We start from the raw sequence: 11,978 nt of genomic DNA, 5'->3' as shown, positions 1-11,978 counted from the left end.
GCAACACCTTAGTTGTTCATTGATTGCTTTCTCATATGTGCCTTGACCAGGGGCCTTCAGCAGACCGAGTAACCCCTTGCTTGAGCCAGCGACCTTGGGTCCAAGCTGGTGAGCTTTGCTCAAACCAGATGAGCCCACGCTCAAGCTGGCAACTTCGGTGTCTCGAACCTGAGTCCTCTGCATCCCAGTCCGAGGCTCTATCCACTGCGCCACGGCCTGGTCAGGCATCTGGTGTCATTTTTCTAGAATCACATGATTAGAGGCATCTAAGACCTTTGACCAGCTGTGAGGGAAATACATTTGAGTTCATGCCCTGTCTCTGTCCTTCAAGGTGAGTAGGAAACAGAAAGGGGTATGGTCAGCAAAATGCACCCATACCCGTGGAAAAGAGGGAGGCTGCTAGCTAAGGACCAGCAGTGGAGTCAGATCAGAGGCAGACAAGTGAGGGTGCCACTGAGGGATGAGGCCTTCCTCTTCCGTCCACACCTGCCGGTGCCCCTACCACCATCACTGGGCTCAGGAGCAGTGGTGAGAATCCTTTCCAGGACTGAGAATGAATCCACCCCCACCCTCTGGTGGTTCTAGGGGAAGGGGTGTCCCCGCCCCCCCCAGGCAGCCCCTCTCTCAGCCCCTGGCTGAGCTCAATCTGTGCTCTCACCTGGTTCACTGCTCCCCTCCCACTACTGTGTCTCTTCCTCCTCCCTGGGGAGACTCGGGTTTCTAAATTCCAGGCCCAGAGAAGACAACCAGAAAAGCCAGAGGGGGAGGGAAGGGGAGACTTGTGACCTCAACAGTCTGATAAGCTTGAAAAACCGAATTATGCTGCTTTGCAAGGCAAATAACCTCAGGAGAGGACAAAGGGGACAGAGGTGTGACTTCCTGGAGTCATCGGAAGACCAGCGGTTTGGGTAGGGGGGAGGGGGGGACATGACACATTATTACCCCAGGAGCCTACCTGTCACTTCACAGAAAGGAAAGCTCACTCCCAGGAGGGCTCAGGTCTCTGTAAGGTGCTGCAGGGTCAGAGCTGAGGTCTGATTTGAGGCCTGAGGAGCCTGAAGTCACATCTCAGGGGCTGGATTCTGAGGGGGTGGGGCTTACAGACAAGGTCGGGGGGATGGAACGACCCCTGTGGAGAGGGGGGGCGTGGCAGAGACCCTGGTGGCGGAGACCCCAGGGGGCAGAGCAGGGAACACGGACGTGGGGCTTGTGGTCCATGTGAGAGACACATGAAGCTGTGACCACACAGCCTGCCCACCATCCCCGTCCTGTGCAGCTCAGCCAGGCGGGACCCGGCGTGGCCCCGTGCCCACACACAGGCTGTACCGCAGAGCTTGGGAGGACGTGCCTGTGCCAGGCCTGCTCCTCTCAGAGTTCTGGCCATTTGGGAAGTGACCAGACGGCTGCTGGGCAGGCTGCTGGGCATGGGTGGCTCTGTTGTGAATGTGCTCAATTCTGTTGTTTTTGTTCACGTTTAAATGGTAAATTTCGTGTTATGTGAAAATCATCTAAATTTAAATATGAAAAGACTGGAGGATAAATTGTAGGCCAAATTGCCTACAATTGAAGAGCAGGCAGCCAAGCAAATACCGGGCAGCGTGCAGGCCAGGCAGCTCAGGCCTAGAGCTGAGGGCAGATCCAGACTCCTGGTGTCAGGCCCGCACATGTGCCCTGGGGGCGCCTCATCTCCCCATGCTCATCTCCCCAAACCGTGGCAGAGTGAGGCCCCAGGATGTGGATAGGGTCAGCTGCTCTGGTAGGTCTCCCCAGAGGGGTGCACAGGAGACCAGTGGTGCCCTTCTGACTTGAGGGCGCCCTCCAGTGACCAACATGCTCTTGTTTAAACTAATAAAGGGCCTGGTCATCCTGGAAGGAAGGGTTGTTAAGAACCCATTTCCGGCCTGACCTGTGGTGGCATCTACCTGAAACACTGAGGTCACTGGTTCAAAACTCTGGGCTTGCCTGGTCAAGGCACATATGGGAGTTGATGCTTTCTGCTCCTGCCCCCTTCTCTCTATCTCTCTCTCTCCTCTAAAAAAAAAAAAAAAGAATAAATTAAAAAAAAAAAAACATTTCCGCATGACCAGGTGGTGGCGCAGTAGATAGAACGTCTACCTGGGACGCTGAGGGCCCAGGTTCGAAACCCAGCAAGTCTCAGGTTTGAGTGCAGGGTCACTGGCTTACTTGAAGCCCAAGGTCGCTGACTTAAGCAAGGGGTCAGTGGATCAGCTGGAGCCCCCTGGTCAAGGCACATATGAGAAGTAATCAATGAACAACTAAGGTGCTGCGACTATGAATTGATGCTTCTCATCCCTTCCTGTCTCTCGTCTCTCAAAAAAAAAAAAATCTACTCAGCTATACCCAAGCCATGAAGATACCCCTGGATTCACATTATTACTCAGTGAAAGGAGGCAAGACTCTAGGTCCTTGTGGGAAAAGCAGACCTATGGGGGACAGGAAAAAGATCCTTGTTTGCCTGGGGAGGGGGCATAGAGGATTTTTAGGGCAGTGAAACTACTCTGTGACATCATAATCATGAATACATGTCATACATTAGTCCAAACCCATAGATTGCAACACTAAGAGTGACCCTGGGGTGATAATAATGTATCAATATTGGTTGCTTGGCCTGACCTGCGGTGGCGCAGTGGGATAAAGCGTCGACCTGGAACACTGAGGTCGCCGGTTCGAAACCTTGGGCTTGCCTGGTCAAGGCACATATGGGAGTTGATGCTTCCTGCTCCTCCCCCTTCTTTCTCTCTCTGTCTCTCTCTCTCTCACTCCTCTCTCTCTCTAAAAAAAAAAAAAAAAAAAAAAAATATTGGTTGCTCAGTTGTAACAAACATGGGACACCAATGTAAGATGTTAGTAGTACAGGAAATTGAGGCAGGAGGAAGCTCTATGTACTTTCTGCACAGTTTTTCCATAAACCTAAAACTGCTCTAGAGATGAACATCTATTAATTTAAGAAACATCCATTTTGCAAGAGGAAGATTGGGAGGAGGAGGGAAGACAGTGGGTGCCCACACCGGGTGCCTCGGGAACAGAAGTGGCCCTGGGTGTTGACAGGACTTGTCCGCCCGATGGCGCATGCCGGGCACTGGTTGCTGCTGTTCTGTGTGCTGCTCCAGTCCATGGTGGTGAAAGAGGAGGTCCTGCTTGCACCCCGCAAGGTGAGCTCCAGCCCCACCTCCCTGCACCAGGCAATGCCTCCCCCACTCGGCCCACCCTCAAGGCACTTGGGACTTCCCGGCCTGCAGGCACCCAGCCCCGTGTGCTCTGTGCCTGGCTCCCTTGGTGCCCCAGGATCGCATGTTCCTGTAGAAGTCCTCCTCTGTCCTCTTATTTTTCACCTCAAAATTGACTCCAGACCTTTTAATGAACCTCCATGCTTGAGGCAGCAGCTTCCAGTGGGCTCCAGCCCCAGGTGTCCAAGGTCAGTTATTTTTTCCCCCCCTTTCTTTTTTTTTATTAACTGAAAGGCAGGAAGGCAGAGAGACAGACTCCCGCCTGCACCCCAACCGGGATCCACCTGGCACCTTCTTCTGAGGTTGCTGTTCTGTTGTTTGGCAACTGAGCTATTTTAGCACCTGAGACAGAGGCCATGGAGCTATTCTCAGTCCCCAGGGCCAACTTGCTCAACCATTCAAGCTATGGTTGTAGGAGAGGGAGGAAGAGAGAGAGAGAAAGAAGGGGGAGTGGTGGAGCCTGATTAGGCAGTGGCGCAGTGAATAGACCGTCAGACTGGGATGTGAAAGACCCAGGTTCAAAACTCTGAGGTTGCCTGCTTGAGTGCAAGGTCGTTGACTTGAGCAGGGGGTCACTTGCTCTGTTGTAGCCCCCCATCAAGGCATATATGAGAAAGCAATCACTGAACAACTAAGGAGCTGCAATGAAGAACTGATACTTCTCGTCTCCCTTCCTGTCTGTCTGTCCCTATCTGTCCCTCTCTCTGACTCTCTGTCAAAAAAAAAAAAAAAATAGAAGGGGGAGGGGTGGAGAAGCTGATGGTCGCTTCTCTTGTGTGCCCTGACTGGGGATGGAACCCAGAACGTTTGTACAGCGGGCCCACACTCTACCCACTTAGCCAACTGACCAGGGCCAGGTTTATTATTTTTAAATGAATTAATATATAAATATGTGACACTTCCCCCCATGTTAGTGCCCACTGCAGCAGATGCTGTCATGCGTAACCCACACCCACAGCAGTTCTCTGGGGTCCCCAGTGATATTTTGAGTTGGTAAAAGAGTTTTTGAGACCAGAGGTTTGAGGACCTCACTTAACGCTGATGATAGCAGCCTCTGTGTGGAAGGCTAGACCCTAAGCTCCGGCTTCTATTGCTCTGTGACCAGGTCAGGTTATTTCCCTCTCTGAGCCTGAGTTTCTCACCCGTGAGCTGTTGTGCAAATGTGTGAGGCACGTGGCCCAGCTCCTGGGAACTTCTTTTGCAAGCACTTCTCCTGCTCAGCTCCTCACAACCTTCCTTCAGCCTTATGCCTCAGTTTACCCTTCTGTCCACGTGGCTCAGAACACAGACAACTATTAGCTCCCATCCCCCCTTTTCCATTGGCCTCCTAGCCATCCACCCTCCTTGCCCAGGAGAGCTAAGTTTGAAGGCTGGTGGGACATGGGGAAACTGAGAGCAAGAGGCGTCCTTTTGGGAGTCTCCTGCCACCCTGGGAGCGGGTACGTGCGGCCCTGACTTTGCAGGGGACTGGGAAGGCCTGTGAAGATCACTGGGAGTGTCAGAGCCACTGCTGCGTCACCAGCAGCATAAAACTGCAGCAGACCTGCAGGCCCCGGACCCTCTTCATGGAGTGCGTGTTCTGGCGGAAGGTGCGTGCCCGGAGGGTGGGTTTGCGTGCGGAGAAAGGTGGATGGGCCAGAGGGTCACCTGGCTCTGGAAAGGTTCTCGTGTGGCAAAGGTCTGGCCTCTCCCCCACATCCCCCGTAGCCCAATGGCTATAAATGCTCGAACCACCTGGAGTGCCGCAGCAGGTGCTGTGTCACCAACAGCAAGAGCCCACTCACGTTCTGCACGCCCAAGATGATGATGTTCCAGTGCCTGCCGTGGGGCAAGGTGAGGGTGCGGGCGCGCGGGCGGTGGGGAGGAGCGCCTGCCAGGCTCCATCGGGTGGATTTTTAGGCGCCTGGGACACTCAAGGCCTCTGTATCTCCCTAGCCCAATTGGGACTACTGCTCAGGCCACAGTGAGTGCCAGAGCCAGTGTTGCATCCGCCTGACCAAGGTCACCGCCCCGCGCTGCGTGGCCCGCAGCGGGTTCCTGGCGCAGTGCCTGCCCCCGGTGAGTCCTGGGGAGGTCATGCAGCCAGTGTGTGTGTATGGGACGGGGGGGGGGGGGGGGGAGTTGGAAAAACCGTCAGAAGGACACAGATCGTGGGCAGAGTGAGGATCCAGGTCTATCAGGGATCCCGTGGAAACGGTGCTGATGTGTCTGGTGAAGGGTGAGGACGCCTGGGGACAGGTGACAGTGGGGCTGCCACCACCCCAGGGGTGGAGGCCTGAGAGAGGACCCTGCCCAAGAGCTCTTCCCTCCTGCCCCTCCCATCTCCTTCTGGAACCTTCCACTGGCTGCATCTCGCTAGAGGAGCAGACTGAGGTGAGGGCGGATGGAGGTGGGGGAGCACAGGGAGCAGAGACGGGCGTCAGGGACAAGACAGCACTGCCCATGTGTGAATACTGAAGTACACGTTTTGATGGTGGAATCCATAATGTCTGTCTGAGAATAAAGGGGTCTCTGATCCCCAGCAGTCAGGACCCACAGATGTTCAGTACCTGTATCCTGCCGTGGTGTTATCAGCACCCAGGCACAGCAGGCGTTCACAGAAATGTGTCAAATTATGGCCAAATGAATCAGATAGTCCCACTGGTGTCCTCATCCCAGACAAGCTGAGTCCATCAGCAAAGTGGGAGTGATATCTGGTGTTTTTATTTTTATTTTTTGAAAATTGACTTAGAGAGAGAGAGAGAGAAACACGTCAATTTGTTTTCCACTTGTTTATGTATTCATTGGTTGATTCTTGTATGTTCCCTGACTGGGAATCAAACCTGCAACCTTGATGTATGGGGATGACGCTCTAACCAACTGAACTACCCACCCCAGGGCCCATCCAGTGCTCTTAAGATACCGCATCCCGAAAGCTGACTTCCTTCTGCTCCTGCACGTAGGTCCTCTGTCTCTCTTTATTTTCTAATTTTTTGCTGTGTCCTTTTTTTTTTTTTCGGCTGTGTCCTTTAGTGACACAAACAGGTATTTGTTGCTGGACCTCGGCGATGGCCCCTTTGTGTCCTGTCACGTCTGAATTAGTGGGAGCTTGCCCATGTCACGCCGCTGGTTCTGAGACCTGCAACTTAATGACTTAGCATCAATAAACTACTGATTGAACAAAAGTGTGTTTCGTCAGTTCTATTTTTTTTCCAGACAATAAAGGCAAAAAAAAAAAAATCTATAGAAAGTTGTGGAGACCATGAAAAAACAGTCTGCTCAGGCCTGGTGCAATAGTGACTTCCTGAGAAGCCCTGTGAATCAGTGATCAAGTGAGATCTGGCAAAGCGAGGCCACGCATCCCCCCCCCCCCCAGGGGTTTCCATAATAAAGACACTTAAGTGTCTCTTGTCAGGGCAAGTAAAAATAGTCCATTGTCCCGGACTGAAAGGGCTCCCTAAACATTGCTGACAGTACAGGAAATACAGGGACAAGGGTGGACAGTAGAGCTGAATCAGGCTGAACACCCACATCCTGGCGGGCAGCGTTATAGCCACACCATCCGCAAGACCCTCATGGCTTTGTTTCTTTGGCCTGTGGGACCTCTCTGTCGATTTGCAAGGAGAAGCCCCTTGGGAGGCGCGTTCCCCTGGAGGTGGCTGGGTGAGCGAGCCTGGTGCACAGGCTCGTGTCTAACATCACACGCTGCCCCATCACAAGTCAGCAAGACTTCAGGTTCCCTCAACATCTGTTCTCTTCTGCTCAATCAGCTGGATCTTGTTTTATTCAGGTTCCGAGGTCTCTCGTATAAAACTGGCTTTTCCTTCCTTTGCAGGTAGGGGTGAACTTGTGGCTCATTTCTGATAATAAGATCTCTGTAGAGTGTGTTGTGGGGGGACTTTCATGGAAAAAATGAGGTCCTCCTCCTCTTCCTGCCTGGAACTCAGAAGTGATGGCTGAAGTGCAGCAGCCACCTTATTACCCCGAGGAGACATCAAGTACCATGGAAGCAGGAGCTAAGGATAGGGAAGCAAAAACAGTTGGACCTGTGTGTTTAACGACCTGTGGAGGGAGGAGGACAACCCTCAACTCTTAAGACCAGAATCCACAAAGAACCTGAACCCTGTCTTAAGTCATCACCTTCACGTCTAGCCAATCTCATGACTGATATCACCCAGAATACGGGTTTCCCTTTTATTTACTATTTGGAATAGATTTCTTTATCTTTGAAGTCAGAGGCTTGCATGGAGAGGTCATAGTATGTAAAAAAAAAAAAAAAAAAAAAAAATACACAGCACATTGCCTGACCTGTGGTGGCGCAGTGGATAAGCGTCGACCTGGAAATGCTGAGGTTGCCGGTTCAAAACCCTGGCCTTGCCTGGTCAAGGCACATATGGGAGTTGAAGCTTCCTGCTCCTCCCCACTTCTCTCTCTCTCTCTCTCTCTCTCTCTCTCTCTCTCCCCCCCCCTAAAATAAATAAATAAAAATAATTTTAAAAAATACACAGCACCAAGTCCATTTGAGAGGTGGTCCTGGTTGATATCATAAAGATACCAGTGGGATCACTATTCTTAGCTCAAAATATTCTGGAGGTTTCCAGAGTGGAAGCCAGACCTTCACGGCTTCTGCATGGTATGACCACCTAGGTCTCTGACCCCAGCTCCTCTCTCTGTTCCCAGGATCCTGTCTCATTGTCTCTTGGATCTTCCCATCTCCGGGCCTTTGCACTAGCTGTTGTCTCTGCCGATGCTCCCCTGGAATGCACCACCTCCCCCTCTGAAATCGTCATCAAATCTCACTTTCTTAACGGGACCTCCTTGATCACCTAGTAACGCCTGCCCCTCTTGTCTTCTCGTGTATTGGGCCTTCTGGGACACCATCCGGGGTACTTATTTGATGGTGCCTCATTCCTGAGAAGGTGGGCCCCACGTGGCAAGCACTCTGCACCCAAAAACAACCAGGACGCAGAAGGGAGGTTTCCAGGAAGAACGAAGACGGCAGCTCAACTCAGCACAATTCCTAGGCTGGCCACCAGGTGGCAGTGTGGGCCTCATCGGGTCACACAGGACCCAGGTGCCCCCAGGTGTTTCCTTCTAATGGGATAGAGCGTGGTCAGCGGGGGGCCTCCAGATCCTGAAAATTTTCCTTATCTGCAGAAAACAGCAGTGTGCTCACTGGCTACTGCCCTAGTGTGGGTTAGCCAGGATGGAGAATGTGCGTTTGAGGAATTTCAGGGAGACACGTAACTTCAGAACCTCCATCTGATTTCTGGCACAGGGGTCACTCTCCCTTTCTCAGGCATGTCATCCCCATCCCAAACCCCTACTCCTTCCTTTGGCTTCTAACTCAATTATTTCATTCCTTCCCACGATCTCCCTGGACTCCCAGGCAATCTCGGTCAAGGGAAGACCCTGAATTGCATCCACCTCCAACTACACCCATGGGTGAGCTCCCTGGGGGGCTGGGGAGCCTGTGTCCCCTCACTGTCATGCTCCCTCCCTCTCTGAGCACCTATGTCTCCAACAAAGTGTCGCCTGGCTCAGCATGGTGCTGGGACAGGGGGCAAGGCCACCTTCTGAGATGTGACCCTGGAGCCAAAACCCAGGACACACAGCCAGAACTGAGCTGTGAGGGCAAACAGGCGGTGGGGTAAGGGTAACGGGAGAGCAGGGCTGAAGGCAAGATGGGGTTCCAGGCAGAGGCTGGGAGGAAGGGGTTCCAGCAGTGGCAACAGCCCGGAGGGACATGGGGTGGTGACGCTGGAGGCAGTGAGGACCAGGAACCACTCACAGGACAAGGGTGTTTGACAGCCCGGGACCCTCCCGCAAATGCCATACAAAACTTACTTGACCACCTTTTCATCCAAAATCAATGGTGTATTTTTCTTCATCAACTGACTGAGGACAGAATGTTTAAAATCACCGAGCCTACCGTGGAGACAGGTGGCTGAATTACAGAATATGGCTGAATCAACCGACTGTGGGTGTCAGGAAACAAGAGGGGGATGTTCGTGTAGTTATGAAAACAAAACTGAAACCAAAAGGACATCACACAAGGTGTTGGCCGGTGGAGGGACAATACTGAACAGATGCTGGCTGATGGCCATCACAAAGGAAACAGAAGTTTTTGTGACCAACTTTAGACTCTTCACTTCTAAAATCCTACTTGTCAGGGATAGTTCGGAGAACACAGCACAGTCAGCACAAGGGTCCACAGAAGTATCCACATGGCCAGTGCCCGAGGCCGATGCTCGGAGCTGGGGGTACTGCCAGAACCTTCCTCTTGGCAGTGACCCTGCGTGGAGCACTTGCATAGTTGAAAGGTCGACCAGAGCTGCAGTCAGACTTCTGAGCAGTCCCCGACAGCGGGCAGGCTTTGTGACCTCATTTAACAAATAGACACAGCGCTCTCTAGAAACTTTTGATAAAGTGTACCTAGATTAGCAATTTAATAACATCATATATTTATGTTAATAGACTATTTACACTTGTTCCATTTTTATTTTATAAAAAAACTGAAAAAAAGAAATCTTACATCTCTGCATAATAAGGCAAAAGACCAGTTTTGTACATTAATTATTATTTTAATATATATCTGTAACTTCGGTTCCAAGTACCAAGGGAGGGCCAGGGCCAGGCCTGAGTGGGGGCCTCACAGTGTGTTGGACAAAATGACCGTTTTTTTCTCCATAAATAAGACAAAAGCCTGGGGCTCTGGAAAGGGATCTGAGGCTGTGAAACCACAAATAGGAACTAAAAGTTAAAAAGCAAAACTTCTCTTTTTTTCTTTTCAATGTCTAAGAGCACAAAATTGAAAAAAATACAAATCTATTATAAACGCTTTCACCTGTGGGGGGCAAAAATGTATAAACTTGAATTTTCTCCCCTTGGCCTGATCTGGAGCTCGGGAAACATCTCCCCAAAGAGGCCGAGTGTGAAACCCCGACCACAGGCTGTGGTGGAGGGTGGAGGGGCGTCACGCAGACCGAAGGGGCTGTGCTTAGTTCTGGGACGTGCACATGGGGGGTCAGCAGTGCAGGTGCAGAAGGCCGAGGGGCTACCGTGCCTCCACCTCTGGTGGGTTTCGCGACGGAGAGTAGTCCGGGGCCTCGCTGGGCACCGGGAGCGGCGTAGTCCTGCTCCTCGGTGGCGGCCCGGGGGGTGTGGGCGGCCCGCCCACGGTCACCAGCGACGGCGGTGCACCAAGTGCGGCGTTGGCGGGCGGGGTCCGCGCCAGGAGTCTGTTGTGCAGCGTGGCGGCGGCGGGCCCGAGGCGCGGGTAGTGCAGGGCGCCCAGCGTGGGCAGGAGGGCCGCGCCGTCCAGGGCTGGGCCAGGCAGGTGCGGGGCGGCGCCCAGGTGCGCGGTGGGGTTGGGCAGGTGCGGGGAAGTGCCCAAGTGCGCGGCCTGACCGGGCAGGTGCGGGGAGGCGCCCAGGTGCGCGGCCGGAACGGGCAGGTGCTGGGAGGTGCCCAGGTGCGCGGCCCGCGCGCGCTCCAGCTCTTCGCGGCGCGCCTCCCGCAGGCGCTCTGGGCTGTGGTCGTGCGGCTCGCGGTCGCGGTAGGGGCGCTCCGGAGGATCGAGGAAGGCGGAGTGCGGCGCGCGACGCGGCAGCTCCAGGCCGCAATAGGCCTCACGCAGCGGCTCCCACGCGAAGGTCAGGCGCTCTCGGCCCAGGCCGAGCTGCAGAGGCGCGCGGTGCAAGCCGTCCCCAGGGGTCTCCGGAGCGTCGCCATCCTCCCCGCGCTCCTCCTTGACCTTCACGTCATCCCCCGGCGGCTTCCCGGGGTCCCAGCTCAAGAGGCCGGCAAGGCTCAGGCTGTCGCCCAGGGCCACCTTGCTGCAGGGGGACTGCAGACATGCGGCCAGCTTGGCGCCGTCTTCCTTGGCTGGAGAGCGGCTCTCCTTGACGCGTGGCTGGCCCTGGCTGCGGAGCGGATGGCTGCCGACAGGGGCTGCGGGCGAGGCCCGGCTCAAGAGGCGCGGCTTTTCCAGGAGGTCCCTGGGAGTGAGACAACCTCCCTCAGCCTTGGGGTGGGACAGAATTCTGCTAAGATGCCCCCAAAGCAAGCGGTCTGCTACAAAGTTTCCACCTGGGCGCAGTGAGGCCACTGCCCATCAGTGACTCCATTCTCCTGGTGGGTGCTTTGTAACTAGAAACTGGCACCCTCAGGGCGGTTCCTATATTTCTACTCCTCCCTCTTTCTGTAAAAAAGCTGGAAACTAGTTCTCCATGGGGACCCGGCTGCTGGTCCTATCAATCAGGACAGATCTTCAGTCAGGACCCTAGGGGTGAGTATCTGCCAGCCTGGGGACCACCTTCCCTAGCCCAGACTCAGGGGTGCTTCTTGGCTGACAGCAGGTGGGACTGTGGCCAACCCCAGGCTGCATACCCCATGAGGAATCCTAGGACACCCCCACCCCCGTCCCATCCCTCGAGTATGTTGGGGCACCCCCCCCCAGCTCATTAGCCCCAACCTGGACCATGTGGCAGCATCCTCTGCCCACCCAGAGCCAGGGCTCAGTTAGCAGGATCCCCTCCCCTGTGGATCTCAGCTTTCCCAGAGACCCTGGTGTTGACAAGCACACCTTCCCTGCTGCCCCCTCCTCAGGAGGGAGAGACCTTTGCCCAGATGGCTCTGCCCAGACCCTGCCACCCCATGAGGGGTCCTCCCTCCCTGGCCTTTCCCAGATGTGAGGGTGCAGCCTTCACCCCTCTCCTGATGAGGGAGATCATGAGAGCCAGGAACCCC

General features: G+C 54.2%; 2 protein-coding genes across 10 annotated transcripts in view; one reads left to right on the top strand and one right to left on the bottom strand.

Moving 5' to 3' along the window:
* Window positions 1-316: 316 nt before the first annotated feature.
* LRCOL1 (leucine rich colipase like 1) lies at window positions 317-8,057 on the top strand. Its single transcript, XM_066254479.1, has 6 exons — window positions 317-331; window positions 3,070-3,173; window positions 4,712-4,837; window positions 4,956-5,081; window positions 5,184-5,306; window positions 7,908-8,057. Exons 2-6 carry the CDS (start codon window positions 3,084-3,086, stop codon window positions 8,055-8,057), a joined length of 615 nt encoding a protein of 204 aa, XP_066110576.1. The 5' UTR covers window positions 317-331; window positions 3,070-3,083.
* A 1,065-nt stretch (window positions 8,058-9,122) lies between these two features.
* Window positions 9,123-11,978, bottom strand: part of FBRSL1 (fibrosin like 1) — a 57,192-nt gene continuing 54,336 nt past the window's right edge. For 6 of the 9 annotated variants that reach the window (XM_066260881.1, XM_066260884.1, XM_066260885.1 and 3 more), the window contains one exon: window positions 9,123-11,227. In XM_066260881.1, the coding sequence (XP_066116978.1) occupies window positions 10,285-11,227 (943 nt within the window). In that variant the 3' untranslated portion in view covers window positions 9,123-10,284. The remainder of the gene's footprint in view (window positions 11,228-11,978) is intronic. The other 3 variants (XM_066260888.1, XM_066260882.1, XM_066260887.1) reach the window with 1 other exon arrangement.

The sequence above is a fragment of the Saccopteryx bilineata genome, chromosome 2 (genome assembly GCF_036850765.1).
Source record: "Saccopteryx bilineata isolate mSacBil1 chromosome 2, mSacBil1_pri_phased_curated, whole genome shotgun sequence".
Classification (NCBI taxonomy): Eukaryota; Metazoa; Chordata; class Mammalia; order Chiroptera; family Emballonuridae; genus Saccopteryx; species Saccopteryx bilineata.
This window is presented reverse-complemented; position numbering and strand designations above follow the sequence as displayed.